General features: G+C 44.0%; 1 protein-coding gene across 11 annotated transcripts in view; it reads right to left on the bottom strand.

The window, feature by feature from the left end:
- Positions 1 to 18,596, bottom strand: part of LOC105494192 (HECT, C2 and WW domain containing E3 ubiquitin protein ligase 1) — a 468,767-nt gene that overhangs the window by 319,813 nt on the left and 130,358 nt on the right. For 4 of the 11 annotated variants that reach the window (XM_011762396.3, XM_011762400.3, XM_011762395.3 and 1 more), the window contains one exon: positions 18,404 to 18,461. The exons of 6 other annotated variants lie outside the window; for them this stretch is intronic. In XM_011762396.3, coding sequence (XP_011760698.2) covers positions 18,404 to 18,430 — 27 coding nt within the window. In that variant the 5' untranslated portion in view covers positions 18,431 to 18,461. Of the gene's footprint in view, positions 1 to 12,813; positions 13,072 to 18,403; positions 18,462 to 18,596 lie in introns of those variants that run through there. One more of the 11 variants, XM_011762399.2, reaches the window with a different exon arrangement.

Genomic DNA, 18,596 nt, shown 5'->3' with positions numbered 1-18,596 from the left:
GTTGCTGTGAATGTTAAATCAGATGAAATCTATAAAGTGGCTGATATACAGATATTATTCAATGAATTATAGCCATTGTTTTCTTTTTTCTTGTAGCCTCAATATTTACTGATTTCTTTAGGTTTGTTACATACACACACACATATATATTTTTTGAGACAGTGTCTCATTCTGTCACCCAGGCTGGAGTGCAGTGGTGCAATCCTGGCTCACTGCAGCCTCCGTCTCCTGGGTTCAAGCGATTCTTATGCCTCAGCCTCCCGAGTAGCTGGGACTACAGGTGTGCATAACCATGCCTGGCAAATTTTTGTATTTTTAGTAGAGACGGGGTTTCACCACATTGTTCAGGCTGGTCTTGAACTCCTGGCCTCAAGTGATTCTCCTGCCTTGGCCTCCCACAGAGCTGGGATTACAGGCGTGAGCCACTGCAGTGGACCAATTTGTAATTTTTTACTGACTAATTTGGTTAAGCAACAAATAAGTAATGCTGAAAAATTAAAAACAAACCAACAAAATCCACAACAAAACAAAACAAAAACCTGCCAGTTACTCTTTTGTTATGAGACAGAAGCACTCATTGATGGGCCCCTTACTGTCACAATAAAGATATGATTGATATGGCCAACATTCAGCAACCACTGAAATCTGAATGTTCACTTTGTCAGTAGCCACTTGCTAAAAAACATCACTGTCACAGAACAAAATGCTTTCTGGCTTATCCCCTGCTGCTGTGATTATCTCGTGTGTTTAACTGAAGGTACCATGTAATTGGGGTGGAGTCCGTGCCACATGTTCCTGGAGTTCAGAGCTGCCCGGTCCTCTACCAGGGTCAGCCAGGTCACTCTGCACCAGCTGCATTTACCCGCAAGGGTTTAAACTGCCTTGCACTTGGGGCAGCGCTTCCAAGGGCCACTAGGGGTCAGCAAACAGGTGAGAAAGAGCAAATAGAAGAGAACAAACCCGACGAGGAAGACATAGAAGTCATACTCCTTAGGAAAAAGGCTCTGCCCTCTTCAAAGAACAGGCTTGGGATGCTATGCACAGCACAGCATAGCACAGCACAGCAACAGAACTGGAGCTCTAGACATAAGGCTCCTGTTTAAGAAAAAAAAAAAAGGCAATTTCCTTTACATAAAGACAATCTACTTTTCCTATGCCAATCATTTTCAAATACTCATCGCTAGCCCTAACTTCTCTTCTCAGTTCCAGGTGCCTGTGGCCACTTGAATGCCTCAGTCTCCTGCGACTCATCCTCATTATACTTCCTTGTAAGCAACCTAGTGCAGCGCTCAAGAACTTGCTCCCTGGAGCCAGACTGCCTGGGTTCCAATCCTACTTCAGCACTTACCAATTAATGCTTTGGGCAGTTAATTAATTTCTTAATTTCCCCATCTGTAAAACTGGGGCAAAAACTGTACCAACCTCTCACTCTTGTGAAAGAGGTTAATGTTTGCAAACTGTCTTAGAACAGTGCTTGGCACACAATAGGCACTATGTGAGTGCTCGTTAAATAAAAATAAATAAGTCTTGCTCCTCTTCAGAATTTCCCTCATCAGTAAATGGCACCTTCATCCACCAAACTAGATGAAACCTACAAGTCAGTCTTGATACCTCTGTGTCCCTCATCTCCCACATCCAAGCAATGACTAAGTCCTATGACTTCTATCTACTAAATCAACATTAAATCAGTCCACCTCTCTCCATCTTCACAGATACCATCCATCACCTAGTCCAAGCTACCATCATTTCTCCCCTGAGCCACTCCTATGGCCTCCTGGTATCTCTTCAGCTACTCTGGTGTCTGTCTACTTTATCCAGAATTTTTCAAACACAAATTTGCTGCTTCATGACAGCAGAAGTGATCTGCACAGCTTGAAATACTCAAAAATCTTATTTTTCTTGGAATAAAAACAATAATCCACACTGTGTCCTATGATGGCTAGTGTGGCTCATCTCTTTTCCTTGGTCCCTATGTTCCGCCTATCTTGGCACTTTTCAGTCTTTCCATGTGACATGTTTTCCTTTGCAATGGGGGCTTTGCATATACCTGGAACATCTTCCCTTCTCTGTGCCTACTTAACATCTCACCCTTCTGATCTTAGTTCAGATAGTCCTTTCTTAAGAAAGCCTTTCTTGATCCCTTAACTAGATTGTACCCTCTGTTATCTGTCGTCAGAGCATGGTGTACACTTCCTCCACAAATTCTTTCTCAACTGGGGATGACTTTCCATTGCCTTTAGGCATTCATTGCTCTGATAAGAAGTCAGCCATAATTTTTTGTCATTATTCCTCTATATGCAGCATATCATTTTTTCCTGTGGTTGCTGTTATATTTTCTTTATCTTTGGTTTTCAGAAGTTTGACCATGATGTACCTGGGTGTGGTTTTATTTGTATCTCCACTACTTAGAATTAACTGAGATTCTTGAATCTACAGATTGATATTTTCTCATTGTATCCCAAATATTTCAGCTGTTATTTCTTTAAATATGTTTTCTGGCCCATTTTCTCTCTCATTATTCTGGGATTGCAACTACTCACATTTTAGACCATTTAATAGGTCACTGATGATGGGTAAAGTGTTTTTAAATATTTTTTCCCTGTGCTTTAGTTTAAACAATTTTATTAACCATTCTTTAAGTTCACTAATCTTTTATTTCAGTTTCTGTTCTGCTGTTAAGCTTATTCAATCCATTCTTTACCTCAGATGTTTCTTTTTTATTTTTACTCTAGAATGTTATTTGTTTCGTTTTTATGGCTTCCATTTCTCTGTTGTGATCCCCCATCTATTTATTCATTCTGGCCATCTTTTTCTGAACATTCTTGAACATATTTACAGTAGATGTTTTAAAGTCTTTCTCTGCTAGTTCCAATATCTGATTCATCTGTGGGTCTGCTTCTGTTGATAGTATTTTTCTATTTACTTATCATATTATCTTGCTTCTCTCCATGTTTTATAACTCTAAAAATTATATATTGAATGTTTTTTGTTTTTTTGGTTTTTTTGGATGGAGTCTCACTCTGTTGCCCAGGCTGGAGTGCAGTGGCATGATCTTGGCTCACTGCAACCTCCACCTGCTGAGTTCAAGCGATTTTCCTGCCTCAGCCTCCCAAGTAGCTGGGACTACAGGCATGCACCATCACACCCGGCTAATGTTTGTATTTTTAGTAGAGACAGGGTTTTGCCATGTCGGCCAGGCTGGTCTCGAAGTCCTGACCTTAGGTGATCCACCCTCCTTGGGCCAAATTGAACATTTTTTGTAGAAGAATAGTGCAGACTGAAGCATACTATTGTTTGTTTTGTTTTCCTTGAGAGTGCTGACTTTTTCCTAAATCTGGGGGCTAAGGTAAAAGTGATCACTCATATTTCACTAAGAGTTGAATTGGTAAAAACAAAAACAAAAACAAAAAAAACTGGGGTGCACTTCCCACTGCTACATGTAGGGATTTTCTATCCAAGCTTTAACCTTACAGAAGCCATTCCCTACCATCAGCAATGTAACTGTTGCCCAAGTCAAGACATTTGCCTCTGTTAGCTCCAACAAATAAAAATATGTCTCTTTTTCCTGACCAAAAACAACAGGGCCAACAACAACTCTATAAGCACAGGCAATTTAACAAGTACGTTTTCAGTTAGTGCCATTTTTAATTCTAATTATCTTCTGTTAGGTCAAGTGGAGGATTTCTAGCCTTCCTGGGCCAATACATTAAAAAAAAATTCCGAGTCTGTCCTGGTTGTCTAGATTCCCATTCAATTACACTGGCTTAATCCAGTTTTGGAGACATTCTTGACCAAGATCTACCTGTAAATGAAGTGTATAATTAGTTCCATAATCTGGTATGAAAATGCCTCTCAGTTGCTTTATTGGCATACTACACTAGAAAAACATGGGGCTTGGGGTTAAACTAACATGGGTTTGAATGTTAGCTCCATTACTTTTTAATGTGTAATTCTTTTTTTTTTTTTTTTTTTTTGAGATGGAGTCTCACTCTTTCGCCCAGGCTGAAGTGCAGTGGCACAATCTCAGCTAATTGCAACCTCCGCCTCCCAGATTCAAGCGATTCTCATGCCTTAGCCCCGAGTAGCTGCGACTACAGGCCATGCACCACCATGCCCGGCTAATTTTTTTGTACTTTTTTTTTTTTTTCAACATATTGATTTCATTTTATTTGAATTTTTTTGTACTTTTAGTAGAGACGGGGTTTCACCATGTTGTCCAGGCTGGTCTCGAACTCCTGACCTCAGGTGATCCACTGGCCTTGGCCTCCCAAAGTGCTGAGATTACAGGCATAAGCCACCATGCCTGGCCTTTAATGTGTCATCCTAACATCGTATTAAACTTTTTCAATTTTATTGTCTATAAAATAGAGAAGACAATATCAGATTCATAGGATTGGGAGGACTAATGAGCATCTAATAATTAATGAGCACTTAATGAAAACTTGCCAAGTGCCAGGAATGTGAAGAGTGCTTCACCCATGTTATCTCACTGAATACCACTATTCTTTTTATTATTTCCAATTGCATATGAATAAATTAAGACATAGAGAGGCAAAATAACTTGCCTCAGGTCATCTAAGTCAGCAGTGGTAAAAGATGGATACAAACCTAAAATCTCAGCTGAGAGTCTATACTCTTTAGACCCTGTGCTAAAATTCCTGGTACTCTGTTGAGGGTCACCTCAACACACTGCTTTTACTAATAATAATTAATAGTATTAACATTAATAACACAAATAAAATAAATCCCCCATCAAGTCTGCTTGGTCTAGATGATGGTGCTTGGTTTTGGTTTTTCACCTCCTCTCCACTGGAGGTTTGCTGCTACCCCTCCATCAGAGTGGGAATCTAACCCACCCGAACCCCAAGCCTCTTGCTTCGGGCCCTAATCTGTCTTACTAATATCAATCTTCTTACCTTGAAGGCAGAACCCTGTTTTACTGCCTAGGTTAGTGATTCCCAGAGTGTACCCAAGTAATCATGAGTTACAAGATGATAAGTTAGAAAAATGTGATATTAATGTTGTGTTTCAAAATCCCCTTCTTGCCATATATTAGACTCAGAGAGGTCCTTCAGCAAATACATCAGATCATTTTGTTTAACTTGGGTGTTTCCCAAATTTACTTGACCACAGAACTCTTTCATGGCCAACTACTAATAGCTCACTTTGGAATATTAACATATACACTATATTTGTGTGAACATCTCTTTGTGTCTTGTTCATTCGGGTGGCCCCACAGCCCTTAGTACAATAATCAGTTAAGGCTCACAGAATGAATGAACGATGAAAAGGATGAGTGAGTATCTAACAACAATCATTGTGACACTGTTAATTTTGGAACGGAGAGTGGGCATTGTTCTTTGTTGTTTCCTGATTTCTGTATCAATATTCTAAAATGCTTAGCTCTCAAGTTAAAATTAAGTCTTACTTGGCATAAATAGAATCGAATAAATGATTGTCAATACATGGTCTATACACCTTACTTTCTTTCTTTTTTGGGGGGGATGTTGGGGGAGGGGAAGCCAGATGCAGAGAAGGGGGATGAAGAATAGCAGGTTCTGTTCTAGGAAATACTGCTTTTAGTGAAGTAGCTTTTACTTATCTTATCACTCCCTTGGCACACATTAAGCTAATGTACTACTCATTAATTATTGCAGTATTTCACCATGATATTATTAATCAGAAATTACTTTGATGTTCATCTTTTTTTTTTTTTTTTAGATGAAGTTTCGCTCTTTTTGTCCAGGCTAGAGTGCAGTGGCACAATCTTGGCTCACTGCAACCTCTGCCTCCCAGGTTCAAATGATTCTCCTATTTCAGCCTCCCAAGTAGCTGGGATTACAGTCGCCTGCCACCATACCTGGCTAATTTTGTATTTTTAGTAGAGACAGGGTTTCACCATGTTGGCCAGGCTGGTCTCGAACTCCCGACCTCAGGTGATCCGCCTGCCTTGGCCTCCCAAAGTGCTGGGATTACAGGTGTGAACCACAGTACCCAGCCGATGTTCATCTTCACTATGTTTTTACTTGGTTTGTACTATAACACTCCCTTTTCACAGTGGTCTGTGATATCTTCAATGCCAAACACAGTTTCAAGACCCACATACTAACTTTTCACATTTACTATTTTGGATTGTATGATAAAACAAATAGCCAATCATTATTCTTTGCCTTAAAGGCTCTCAAAACATTTATGAGGGCCTACTGTGGACCTAGAGCGTGAGTTACCTATCCAATAATAGGAGATGGCATGCAAGATGGTGAGCAGCACACTTTAAAGATTAAAAGGACAGTTTTAGTCATGACAAACTTGAGCTTGTTTTATTTTTCACACCTCTGCATATTAAATAATTAGGTCAGATTTTCTTGGAAGCAGATGACATCACTTTTTATAATAAGGAAAAGAAATCCTTCCTTCTCACCTAATTAACTACAACTCATATTTTAGTTCCTCAACTTCAGTCCAAATAAAGTCCTCCCTCCTCCCTCATGCATGCTCATAGAGCTGGGCTCCTTCCCCCTTCAGAATATCCACATTTCCTGTGAGTGGAATGGCTTTTCTCCTTCACTAAACTGGAAGCCTGTTAATAAGCTGGGGCTGGCTTGGCTCATCATGTCATCCCCTGCACCCAGCACAGTGCATGGCCCAGAAGAGCCACGCCACAAATATTTATGAATAAATATGTTGCAAAATACATATTTATTGAATAAATCTTGTTTTTTGTTTTTGTTTTTTTTTAGACAGAGTTTCACTCTTGTCACCTAGGCTGGAGCGCAGTGGTGCGATCTTGGCTCACTGCAACCTCCACCTCCTGGGTTCAAACGATTCTCCTGCCTCAGCCTCCTGAGTAGCTGGGATTACAGGCATGCAACCATGCCCAACTAATTTTTGTATTTTTGGTAGAGACAGAGTTTCACCATGTTGGCCAGGCTGGTCTTGAACTCCTGACCTCAGGTGATCCACCCACCTCGGCCTCCCAAAGTGCTGGGATTACAGGCATGAGCCACCATGCCCGGCCTGAATAAATCTCATTTTATGCAATGGTGACTGAAGTTATCAAAATAAGGTAACATAGTACCTGGAACAGTACTTGACTCTCCAGCTATTTTTATTTCAAACTCTTTTGCTTGGAAGTAGAATTCTAGATGAGGAATTAGCATAGTTGGGTTAGCTCCTTGGATCACATTGGGCACACTTGTCAAGCTTTTAGATGCCCTAATTCTTAAATAACATAGAGTTTGTGTTCTAACCTCTAATTGTATTAATCGACTAGGGCATTGTGTTTCCTCTTCTAAACTTGTAATTATGGATCATTGGACTGAGTGTAAAGTAGCTATTGCACAGCCCAGCGAGGAATGACAAAGTTATCCTTAGTCAACAATAGAAAACGTGATGAGGGGAGCAAACCAAGACGGCAGCCCCTAGTAGGGATGATTCAATATCCCTTCTTCTAGTGACATAGAAGAAGGGTAGGGTATATAAATGACTCTAGCAAAGACAAGTTTAGATAGATACAGTTACGGCTGGTTCTGTGGTTTTCAAAAGTAGAGAGTGGCCATCTCTCTGGGCATTAGGAACAGTGCTGGAAGTGAAGAGAGATGGTAATTAAACTGAGGTAGAGCTGAGGAAATTCCTGGCTCCTCACACACTTTTGTATATCATATCCAAGAAAGCTGGAAGACTGAACTCTCTGCTGAGGGGAAACAATGGTTGGGGAGGTAAGGAGGCTTTTGTCGAGGTTCCTGCTAGTATGGTGTCAGCAGATTGTATATCGACTTAATGTTTGATTTGCGTGTTTTCCAGTACATTCTCCTGAACTCCTTGACATAACTTTCCAGTAAAAGTGCTTGTCTAGTAAGTCAGATATTTCCAGGAGGGCTGGGAAAGTGGAACCGTGCCACCTGGCACTATTTCATAAAATTAATTACCTGAACAAATTCATGAAAAATTGCAAATACAAGTGCTACAATATAGAGTTAGTGGGCCATGCCATATTTCTTCTCTCTAACAATTACCTGTGTTATTTTCACTTAAGTGGGGCTTCATTATTTTGCTCTCAGTGGCCATTGATTCTCTACTGGAAAAAAAAAAAAGGATCTGTGTTTGGTCTCCTCGGGTTTGAAAAGACCTGAAGATAAGACTAAATTGGAGCCTGACTCAGGAAACAAAGACACTTCCCAGGCAATTGTTCATCTAATCTGGGGATATTCATTACCAGTCAATCAAGGAGATTTGCCTGGAAAATTTCTCTTAACATGAGCTTTAGATAGAAAGACCAGCAGTCAGCATACACTCAGAGTCCAGAGATCTAAACCTCACTCCAGGTGGTACAGTGGGCAGCTTTAAGCAAGCCCCTCACTTCTCTAAGCCGGTTTCCTCAGCTATAAAATGAATGCATTCATGTGATATCTCTGCATCTCCCCCCCGACTTTTTTTTTTTTTTTTTTAGACGGAATTTCACTCTTGTTGTCTAGGCTGGAGTGCAATGGCGCGATCTCAGCTCCCTGCAACCTCCGCCTCCCAGGTTCAAGCAATTCTTCTGCCTCAGCTTCCCCAGTAGCTGGGATTACAGCCACCTGCCACAATGCCCAGCTAATTTTTTTGCATTTTTAGTAGAGACAGGGTTTCACTATGTTGGCCAGGCTGGTCTTGAACTCCTGACCTCAGGTGATCCACCCCCACCCCCCTTGGCCTCCCAATGCACATCTCTTAACATCGGAGGGAATGTAAAAGTTGATGATGTATTTAAAGCCCTTGGAAAACTGAAGGCACTGAACAAACCTAAGTCAGAGTTATTAAAAGGTGGAATCAAGCTTAGAACAGAGCTACCAGCAGCCATAATAAAATGATAGGGTTTATTCTCACAATCTATGTTTGTGGGCTTCTAAACAGATGTGTATATAAAGTAAGGCTTGTATTTGAGAAATAAAGGAGGCTAGATTTGAGTTTATTCAGTGGGTGTGTAAATGGAGCCTGTCTCCTCACCATCACCACCACCATGGTCATCACTGTCATCATCACTACCAACGAGTGAGCAACAACTATGTGTAGGCACGTGGCAGGACCCTTCCTTCCCTTCATGCTACCATTCAATTCTCTCAAAAACTCAAGAAGCTTCTCTATTACTGTCCTCATTCCAGAAAGGGGCAATGAGAGGCTCCAAGAGGTTGCCAGTGGTTCCCAAACCGGGCTGTGCATCAAAATGACCAATAATTTTTTTTTTTTTTTAAGTGCAGCTGTTTGAGCCTTGACCAGCTACTGAACTAGGTAAATCCCAAGCAGCTGAAAATCCCTGTCCAAGCTCTACAGATGATTTTACTGAGCAGACAGACTTGCAAATGACTGGGCTAAATAATGCCCCCAAGGTTACGCAGCTGGAAGCAAAGCTGAACTCTAATCAAGGTTGGCCACTGGACTTCTGTGTCAGCTCTTAACCACTTTTCTGTCTTGTTCAATTGGCGGTTAACAGGCTATTTAACAACAACTGTCTTTTATTGACTTTAATTAGTTTTTCCACATTCTACATCTACTGTTAAACTATACTGCAAGATTGCTTTTCCCCAGTAACCATTTAGGTGTTTTATAATGAATGACTCAGCTCCCAAGGATCTTTTATAGTCTGGCCAACTGCTAGTGATATTTACTAATAGATGGAGAGTCTATCCATGATGAAGGTTACAAAATGCATGGGTATGACTGTGGGAACTCATAACCAATGATCAAATGACATCTCTACATTGGTGAAAGGAGTTTTTAATGAGAGACTGGGATCAATGGGCCCAGAGGTAGCTGTGAAAGCCTCTGCATGGCTTGGGCCATGGTATAAGCCAGTGTGTTCCCAACTTAAATGTCTACATGAATTACCTGGAAATCTTATTAAAGTGCGGAGATTGATTCAGCATTTCTGGAGTGGGCTCCGGAGTTTACTTTTCTGAGCTCCCAGGTGATGCTAAAGCTGCCGGTTCTTGGGTGTAAGTACACATGGCCCTAAGACAGCTATGAAGAGATCCACTCTCAGCAGAAGAACCAGAAGCCCCGGGAGTGAGCCTCAGACAGCTCCTCACTTACACGGATACTGACTGGGGGCAGAAAGTTGGGGAGGACACTCAGAGGTGAGCTACTGAAGTGAAGAAAGACCCACGTAGCAGGGGAAGGCGTTGACCAGAGAAGAACCTATTATCTATCATGGAGCAAGGAAGGGTGATGAGTGTAAGTGAAAAGCACACTTATATGTTGAGTAGAGGGCTCGCAGGTGTGTGGTTCTGATAATGGTGCACATTTGGAAATATTCTGTATGGTAAGGGAGTGAATTCTAGACCAACATTGGTTGAATCAATGGAGACAGGAGGAGGATACTGCTGGATGCTGAGATTTTTACAAGGTGAGCCAACCCTGTGAAATGTACCCCCTAGAGCATTGGGTCCAGCTTGGATGAATGACACTGCCCCTTGCGATTACCTGACGCCTACCTGTCAGGTAATAGCATTCTACTCTGAACAGCTACATGGAAATAAACAGTAACTGGAGCAAAATAACATATGCTTAGGCTAATTCCATTTGGGGAAGAAAGAGTCTGAGAAGGACTTTGCGGGTAGAATTGTATAAGGGAGAAAAGATGAAGTAACCAGAGCATGGGCTGGGGTTTAATCAAGCAGGAGTGCAATGAACCCATAACTCCAAGAGCATCTTAGCCATTTAGACCTGTGAGTATAATGAGTACAAAGAAACTAGATTTTGTGGCCAGCCATGGTGGCTCATGCCTGTAATCCCAGCACTTTGGAAGGCCAAGGCGGGTGGATCACCTGAGATCAGGAGTTCGAGACCAGCCTGGCCAACATGGTGAAACCCCATCTCCATTAAAAACACAAAAATCAGCTGGGCGTGTTGGCAGGCACTGGTAATCCCAGCTACTCAGGAGGTTGAGGCTGGAGAATTGCTTAGGAGGCGGAGGTTGCAGTGAGCCGAGGCCACGCTATTGCACTCCAGTCTGGGTGATAGAGCAAGACTCGGTCTCAAAAAAATAAAAGAAAACAGAAAGGAACTAGATTTTTGTGCATCCACATTCGGTTCCCTGTCCCACTAGGCTAAGCAAAAGGCATCTGGAATTGCAGAAGGACAGGGCCCATTCTTCAACAGAGGCTTCTGCGACTTGGCCCGGGACTCCGACAGCATGGTACCTCCACAGCCCCTTGCAGCCCTCAAGGAGAGGTAAACCTCAATAAAATGACTGGGAGGGAAAGCCAGAGGAGGAAGCACCCACAGGGCCCATCCGGTAAGGGGGGTGGGGTCCTGACACCGGAAGCATTGCTGCCCTGGGAGAAGTAATGACTGTAGGGCCAGCAACAAAATAGGCTAAAACACAGTTGCCTTCAGAGGAGGTGAGTTAAGTAGGAGCGGTGATGAGCTGAAGGTCATATGCCCTCCGGCCTAACAGGGCCCTCCTCACTCAGCTCTGTGGCCAAGCAGAGGGTGGGCCCAGGACTGTAGGAGCTTTTGATTTTTTTCAAGAGAAGCTAAGATTCTGAATTTTTATATAAATTGCCTATTTTTATTTAAAAAGCCATTAATAAAATCAAATAAAAAAACACCGGCAGCCAAATAAAATACACTTGCAAAGAAGCATGAGTTGGTGACCTCTGGGCTATTTTTTTACGCAAGTATAGAGAGACAGCATGGGTGTTTAGACTGAACCCAGAGGCGGAGGTACAAGGCAGGGCAGGTACACACAGGGCATTCCTGGCGCTCCCTTCTCCACCTTCTTTCCCCTGGCCTCTCTTCTTAGCACTTCCCAGGGCTTTACATCGTGTTCTGCACTTGTGTGGGTTCTTCATTTTCTGACACCCCTCCTCTCAGCTAGAATAAAACCTCCAGGCGGCCAGAGACCTGTTTGCTAACAACTGTATCTCTCCTTCTTTGACCATATCTGGTACACAGTAGGCACTCAATAAATAGTGGCCCAGTTGAAAAGGAATGACTGGTCCATGCTCCCAACTATAACATCCAAGCCAGGCTGAGCTGGTGTCACAGACCCCTCATTTCAGGGTCTGACATCGAATTCAGAATAGTTCATGAGGCTGCTGTGGACCAGAGTGACCCAGGATAATCCCTATCCAAAAATTTTAAGACGAATACAATGCTCCCAAATCCATTTTTAGTTTGTATTTCTGTGTGTGTGTGTTTTGGTTAAAATCTGCAAGAGAGGAAGAAAAACACACATCCATCCGTGGCGTATATTCAGCTGTGATCATGCAAATACTGAGTTATTGTTTGAAATCGTGTAAAGCAAGAACCTGCATTAAGAAAGCATAGCTAAGCAAAGAGGCCCGGGACCCATATCTGCTGACATACCGTGCTATCCTGAGACTGCCGCAGAACATTTGCAAAGCCGTGTTCTCTAAGAATTCTGCACAGTGCAAACAGGCATGAGGGGAAAAATACTACTAGGGAACTTCTAGTTCTTGCTGAAAAGGAAAATTTTGAGCTCTAAATCTAGCACTACCAAGCAAGAGAGGCATCTGTGGCTGCATATAAAGCTGGTACTCCTTTGCTTGAACAAAATCCCTCAGTATACAGTACTTAAAATAAACAAAGCTCAAAACAGTCAGCTACACACGCATGTTTTTTGGCCACATGCTGCCTGAAGAAAATAGCTATGCCGTGTGCATGCCCTAGTTTAAACCAAGCCTGAATACTGCACAGTCTCATTCCTCTCCCGGTCTCCTTTTCTAGACAGAAATACATTTCCCTTTAATGTACAAGTGAGAAAAAAATATGTTTAAAAGACAGTCCAGGCCCTTGATAAAAAGCACTTACTTTGAAAGAACAGGACAGACTACGTATTCAAAACAAGAGCGCCTTCTTAAAGTGCAGGCTCAGAAGTTGTTCAATGGCCAGGACCTTGATTTGTGCTGGCGGCTCTGGTCCTGCTGGGCATGGTTAAGGGCGAGGCTTGCAGCCCGCACGGCGTGGTCCTCCAGGGGTGCTGTGTCAGGCTGACGCTCCGGAACAGTTACTGGGACAGGCTGTGAGCGACTCAGCAGGACAGTTTTATTTCTGTGCTGAGCTTGCTGCTTCCTGCTGGGAAAATGGTGGTGGTGGAGTCACACCCGGGTACCTGGCAGCAGCCGAGGCTCTGCAGATGACCCGAGTTCTGATGGAGGTGGGGACGGGCGGCGCCCAGCACTTAGGGGGCAGAGGGCGAGCAGTCCCCGAAGAAGATTCACGCTAGGCGATTGGTCTCCTCACGGGAGCTCCTCGACCCTGCCAAGGGCATGACTCAGCTCACCCAGGGCAGTGCTGGACCACACTATTTATCTCCTAAGGTCCAGGAGAGCCGAGTTCAGGCAGTGACTGGAGAAGAGCTGGAGGGGAGGCAGGGCGGCCCCTCAGTCAGTGGGGTCTAGAGATCGTGGCCTCACATGCACACAGATTCAGCCCCTTTCTCTTTGGTAGCTATTGCAATAGAGTGGCTTAGGACTCCGACCCTGAAAACTATGAGAAGGGGGAGGGGAAACAGGAGGAGAACGGGGAGATGGGGGAAGACGGACAGGAGAAGGAGGAGGAAAAGGAGGAGGAGGAGGAGGAGGGAGAGGAAAGACGCCAGCCTTACAATGGAGGTCCCAAATCAATAAGTGCAGAGAATTAATGATGTCCTGATTTTCTGTTGGTGTCAGGATGACAAATTGCAGAGTTAGAAGAGAGGCTTCTCATGACTGTCAATTTATGTTTGCACAACATTATAACCAAAAGCAAGCCAGAGATATAGTGGAAGTTTAGGGAAGCTGGCTGTGGTTTCAGACGCCTGAGGATCTACACCTCTGTCTCCTGATACATTCTAGACCCAGAATGTGTCTAGATGAAGGACTTGGTGGGGCGGGGTATGGTATAGGGAACCTCAGGATCATTTTCAGTTTGGAAGATTTAAGCAAGAACATGAAAGTTCTGGAGCCACAGATTTTCTTTATTGTGTAGAGTTTGGAGTGAAGGAGAGTGATGTAACAAGGCTCATTCTGTGTCAGGAGAGGGGTGTGCTGTCAGGAGCTCTGGGGCTCCACCTCAGCCCTGCGGTCTCTGGGTGACCTCCGATGACACACAACCTCTCTGGGCTCTTCTCTTTCTTCTTCTTTCTCTCCTCTCCTCGCTTCTCCTCCTCTCCTTTATCTTTCTCTTTCTTCCCTCCCTCCATTGTTTTCCCTCCCTCCCTCCCTCCCTCCCTCCCTCCCTTCCTTCCTTCCTTCCTTCCTTCCTTCCTTCCTTCTTCTCTCCCTCCCTCCTTTCTTGTTTGCTTTCTTCTTTCTCTCTTTCTCTTTCTCCTTCCTTCCTTTTTCTTTCTTTCTTTTTTTCTTCTCCTTCCTTCCCTTCTTCCTTTTTCTTTTTTCTCTCTTTTTTCCTCTCCTTCCTTCCTTCCCTCCTTCCTTTTACTTTTTTCTCTCTTTTTTCCTCTCTTTCCTTCTTCCTTCCCTCCTTCCTTTTTCTTTTTTTCTCCCTTTTTTCCTCTTTTCCTTCCTTCCTTCCTTTTTCTTTTTTTCTCTTTTTTCTTCTTTCCCTTCTTTCCTTCCTTACCCTCCCTCCCTCCCTCCCTCCCTCCCTCCCTCCCTCCCTTCCTTCCTTCCTTCCTTCCTTCCTTCCTTCCTTCCTTCCTTCCTTCCTTCCTTCCTTCCTTCTTCCCTCCCTCCCTCTCCCCTTCCTTCCTCTCTCTCTCTCTTTCTTTCTTTCCTTCCATAGCATCTCACTCTGTTGCCCAGGCTGGAGTGCAATGGCACGATTATAGCCCACTGCAGCCTCTAAATCCTGGGCTCAAGCAATTCTCCTGCCTCAACCACCAGAGTAGCTGCGACTACAGGCGCACTGCCATGCCTGGCTAAATTTTTAAATTTTTATTAGAGATGGGGTCTCACTATGTTGCCCAGGCTTATATAGACTGGTGTCAAGCTATCCTCCTGATATCCCCCTCCCAAAGTTCTGGGATTACAGGTGTGAGCCACTGTGCCTGGTCTGGGCTTCACTTTCAACATGAGAAGTTATTATGATCCCTCGAATTTTAGTGCCCTATTCTTCCATGTCCTGCCATCTAGCACATGCCCTAAACAGAAGGAAATCAAATGAACCAAGTTTTCCTGCTTGTTTCGTCCATTGTCCTCCCTTCATTCCTCTACCTTAAGGCAGTACATTCCACCAAAGGACCACACCTTGGCGTTGCAGTCAAAACAGAGCTAAACTCCGCACAGCCCAGAGAAGCTGATTTTCTGGTCTTTGGAGAGTACAGCAGACATGGAGCTGTGCTTTCTCTTTTAAAAACAGATTCATTGCCCAGTTGTCAGGATGCTATTAGCTGACAGCTTCCAGCCACCAACTCCTTCCACTCTACTTATGTTTGGAGGGGTTCTCTGGTTCTTTTTAGGGTGCCTTGGCCTAACACTAAGCTAGGTGGGAGTGCAAGGGCCTTGCCATTCCCACCCAACACTGGGTCTCTGAACAGGCTGTTTTTGCTCCTGAGAGTCCACTGGGCTGGCAGAGGCTCTGCCAAGCTGCAGTCCCCACACAATTCCACTTCTTCCCTTTCCCTGTCACAAGCGTTAGTTCTCTCTTGCCCTCTCAGGGGACCTAACAGACACAGAGATGCCAGTCATTTGCAATGCATGTTTTGTTTTTTCTCCGCAGAGGGCCTTTGATAGGCTTCAGAAAGCCATCTTTGGGTGACAAGATACTTGTTTTTGTAGCATAAAGATCTTTAGCACAGATTTCTTTCTCATTCTCTTATTCACAGAAGTGGACAGGCTTAGTTCCCATCAGGTCTAGCTAGTGTTTCTCAACCAGGAGTGCATACCAGAATCACCTAGAGACCTTTTCAGTGTGCAAGTAGGCAGGCTTCACATGCGAAGCTAGACTTGGTGGTTTGCGATGTACCCCTGGTTGAGAACCGGTGGTTATAGCATAAAATTCTCCCTTGTATGAGCCTCTTTCAGAGATGAGCATTCATCCTACTGAGGATCATTCCAGAAGCTGAAAATATACTGACATTAAGTGGTCAATTAAATGATGCCTAGTGTATTTCTTTTATTTTCTTTTTTTTCTAGAGACAAGGTCTTGCTATGTCACCCAGGCTGGAATGCAGTGGTGCTATCATAGCTCACTGTAGCCTTGAACTCGTGGGCTCAAGCGATTCTCCCCGTTCAGCCTCCTCAGCAGCTGGGACTACAGGCACACACTACCATGCCCAATTAATTTTTTTAAAAATTTTTCGTAGACATGGGATCTCGCTATGTTGCTCAGGCTGGTCTCATACTCCTGGCCTCAAGCGATCCTCCCACCTTAGCCTCCAGAGCTTATTTCCAGATATTTTTATAAGTCCAGCTAGTAGTGCTGCAGACTCATTTCAGAGCATGATGAATCTTCTTATAAATTTAGGGGAAGGTGTCGGGAACTTTGGCATTATTTTTAATTTTGAAGATTTACATGAAAGCACAGAAGTTACGGGGCCATAGATTCCCTTTACCGAGTAAGGTTTGGTAAAGTAAAGAGCTTTGCATTTACCTTCCAGGGAACCTGGAAATAAGGCTGCTGCATCCTGTCCTTTCAGGTTCCCTGTGTCATTGCAGGAGGCTGTACTCATGCTCATGTTTTGTTTCACAAGCTAAGTCCTTGACAGCATCAGCTGGGATCCCAGTCTTCTCTCATGTTACCTGGTGAGAACTCACTCATATAAATGTCAGGGGAGAATACTTGGCCTTCGTGTTTCCTGGATCACTGAATAAAATCCCCTGTGATGATCTGTGTGCATATTTGGCTTTGCTGTTCGGTTCCAGGAGTTTTATTTCAAGGCAAAGCTTGTATCTGAAGATGCCATGAGCTGAGATTGTCTAGGACTGAGAAGCCCTAACTTCCCAAGGACACTAATCCTGGAAAGAAGAAAGAGGGGGCATTTTTCCTGAATGTGAAATGCACCCAGAAGGAACTGCTTGGTATTTAAAAAATATTTCTCACTCTATCTTTAAAGCCAAAGAGAAAACACCGAAGTCCAAAGGGAATGCAGACAGACTGACTGCTATGAAAACTTTCTCTTAGCAAAAGTTACACCTTCCCTAAGGGACAGCTGGAGGGTGGAGTAAACTGAGTGAACTGGGGAAATCAAGGCTCTGCTGAGCTCTGAGGTGTGAAAATAGTACAGAGGAAGTGGCTCCTGAGCGCACACCAAGCTGGGATACTCAAGGAAACAAAGGGGAATTTAAGTGACTGTGCTGAGACTATTCCTGGATGTTTGGCAGCACAGGATTAAGTATTAATTTAATGCTTCCTGAATCCAACACATGCTATGCTCATTCTTTAAGTGCATTAGGCAGAACTTGTGAATTAAGAGAGCTGCCCTCTGCATGAGTAGGCAGCAGGGCCCTGTGGCAGAGGAGAAGCTGCCTCTGCATGCGAGCGTGGCCTCACCCTTCCGCCCACTGACGCGTAGCAAGGCACGCACTGAACATCTCAGGGCGTCCCTCTTCTTCTTGCAGGGTTATTTCAAGGATTCGCTGAGTATGCATGTGGATATGCTTAATAAATTTGCAAAGTGCTATGCAAATGTGGGCTTTTATTTATTTTTTAGAGAAAAGCCTCACATCAGGATTGGCTGAGTATTACCCAAACAGCACAGGGCCCAGTGGATGGACTCCAGCTCAGACAGGCAGACCTCAGTTGGAATCAATGCTCCTCATTTACCTACTGGGAGACTTCAGAGCAATCAGTCAACCCTCTATGACCCAGTTCCCTTGTACATCAAATGGGGACAATGATCATACCTACCATGATGCATGGTGCCCAGTAAATGTGCGCTGTGATGACTGTAAACCGGGGCTGTCACCAAAAGTAAAACCATGACACAGAGGAAGGAGGAGCCTTGGCAGGAAGTCTTGGGGAGCTGGTGGAAAGTACTTTCAGGGAAAGGCACCCTGCTGCAAGGGCCCATCCTAATGAGCCATCAGCCTCCTAGAGGATGGCCTGGATCTGAGTCAGGAGGAGAAGCCGTTGCTCTTGTCTCAAGGCCTATTTCTGTCTGTCCATATCAACTGTACAGCAATTACCCCTAGACAGCGGAGCTCTCGGCTATAATTCTGGAAGTAGCATCATAGAGTGTTTCCAGGTACAAATTCACTTGTAACAACTGTACGTTCACATCACACAAGGAGGACTCGACATGCAAAAACATCATCTCAAAATGGAGCACAGTCGAATTCTGGGGTGGATGCAGGTGGTGGGGAGGGAGGGTGATGGATCTCAAATGTCCAGCCACACTTGAGATAATTCCTGGGCTGGGCAACAGCAATGGCCCTGGGCTGAGGCACATTCCATTATGAGTGGAGTGGGTTTATAATGGAATGACATGGATGGTTTCTTATAATCAGAAAAGCACACTGACCTTCACACTACACAGGTGCAGCAGCATAATGACCCACCACGTGTACGCGCATCAATTCCTGGGGAAAAGTCCAACGAGGTTAACTTAGCGTGTATCCCAAGCAAACAAAATCAGCAACATTACCCGCACAAACAACATTGTTCCCCCCACCCCTGCCAAGATACCTGGCCTGGGCAACCGACGTGCAAAAGGA

Source organism: Macaca nemestrina, chromosome 4, assembly GCF_043159975.1.
Source record: "Macaca nemestrina isolate mMacNem1 chromosome 4, mMacNem.hap1, whole genome shotgun sequence".
In the NCBI taxonomy this organism is placed as follows: Eukaryota; Metazoa; Chordata; class Mammalia; order Primates; family Cercopithecidae; genus Macaca; species Macaca nemestrina.
Note: the sequence above shows the minus strand (reverse complement) of the source record. Positions and strands in the feature narration are given on the sequence as shown.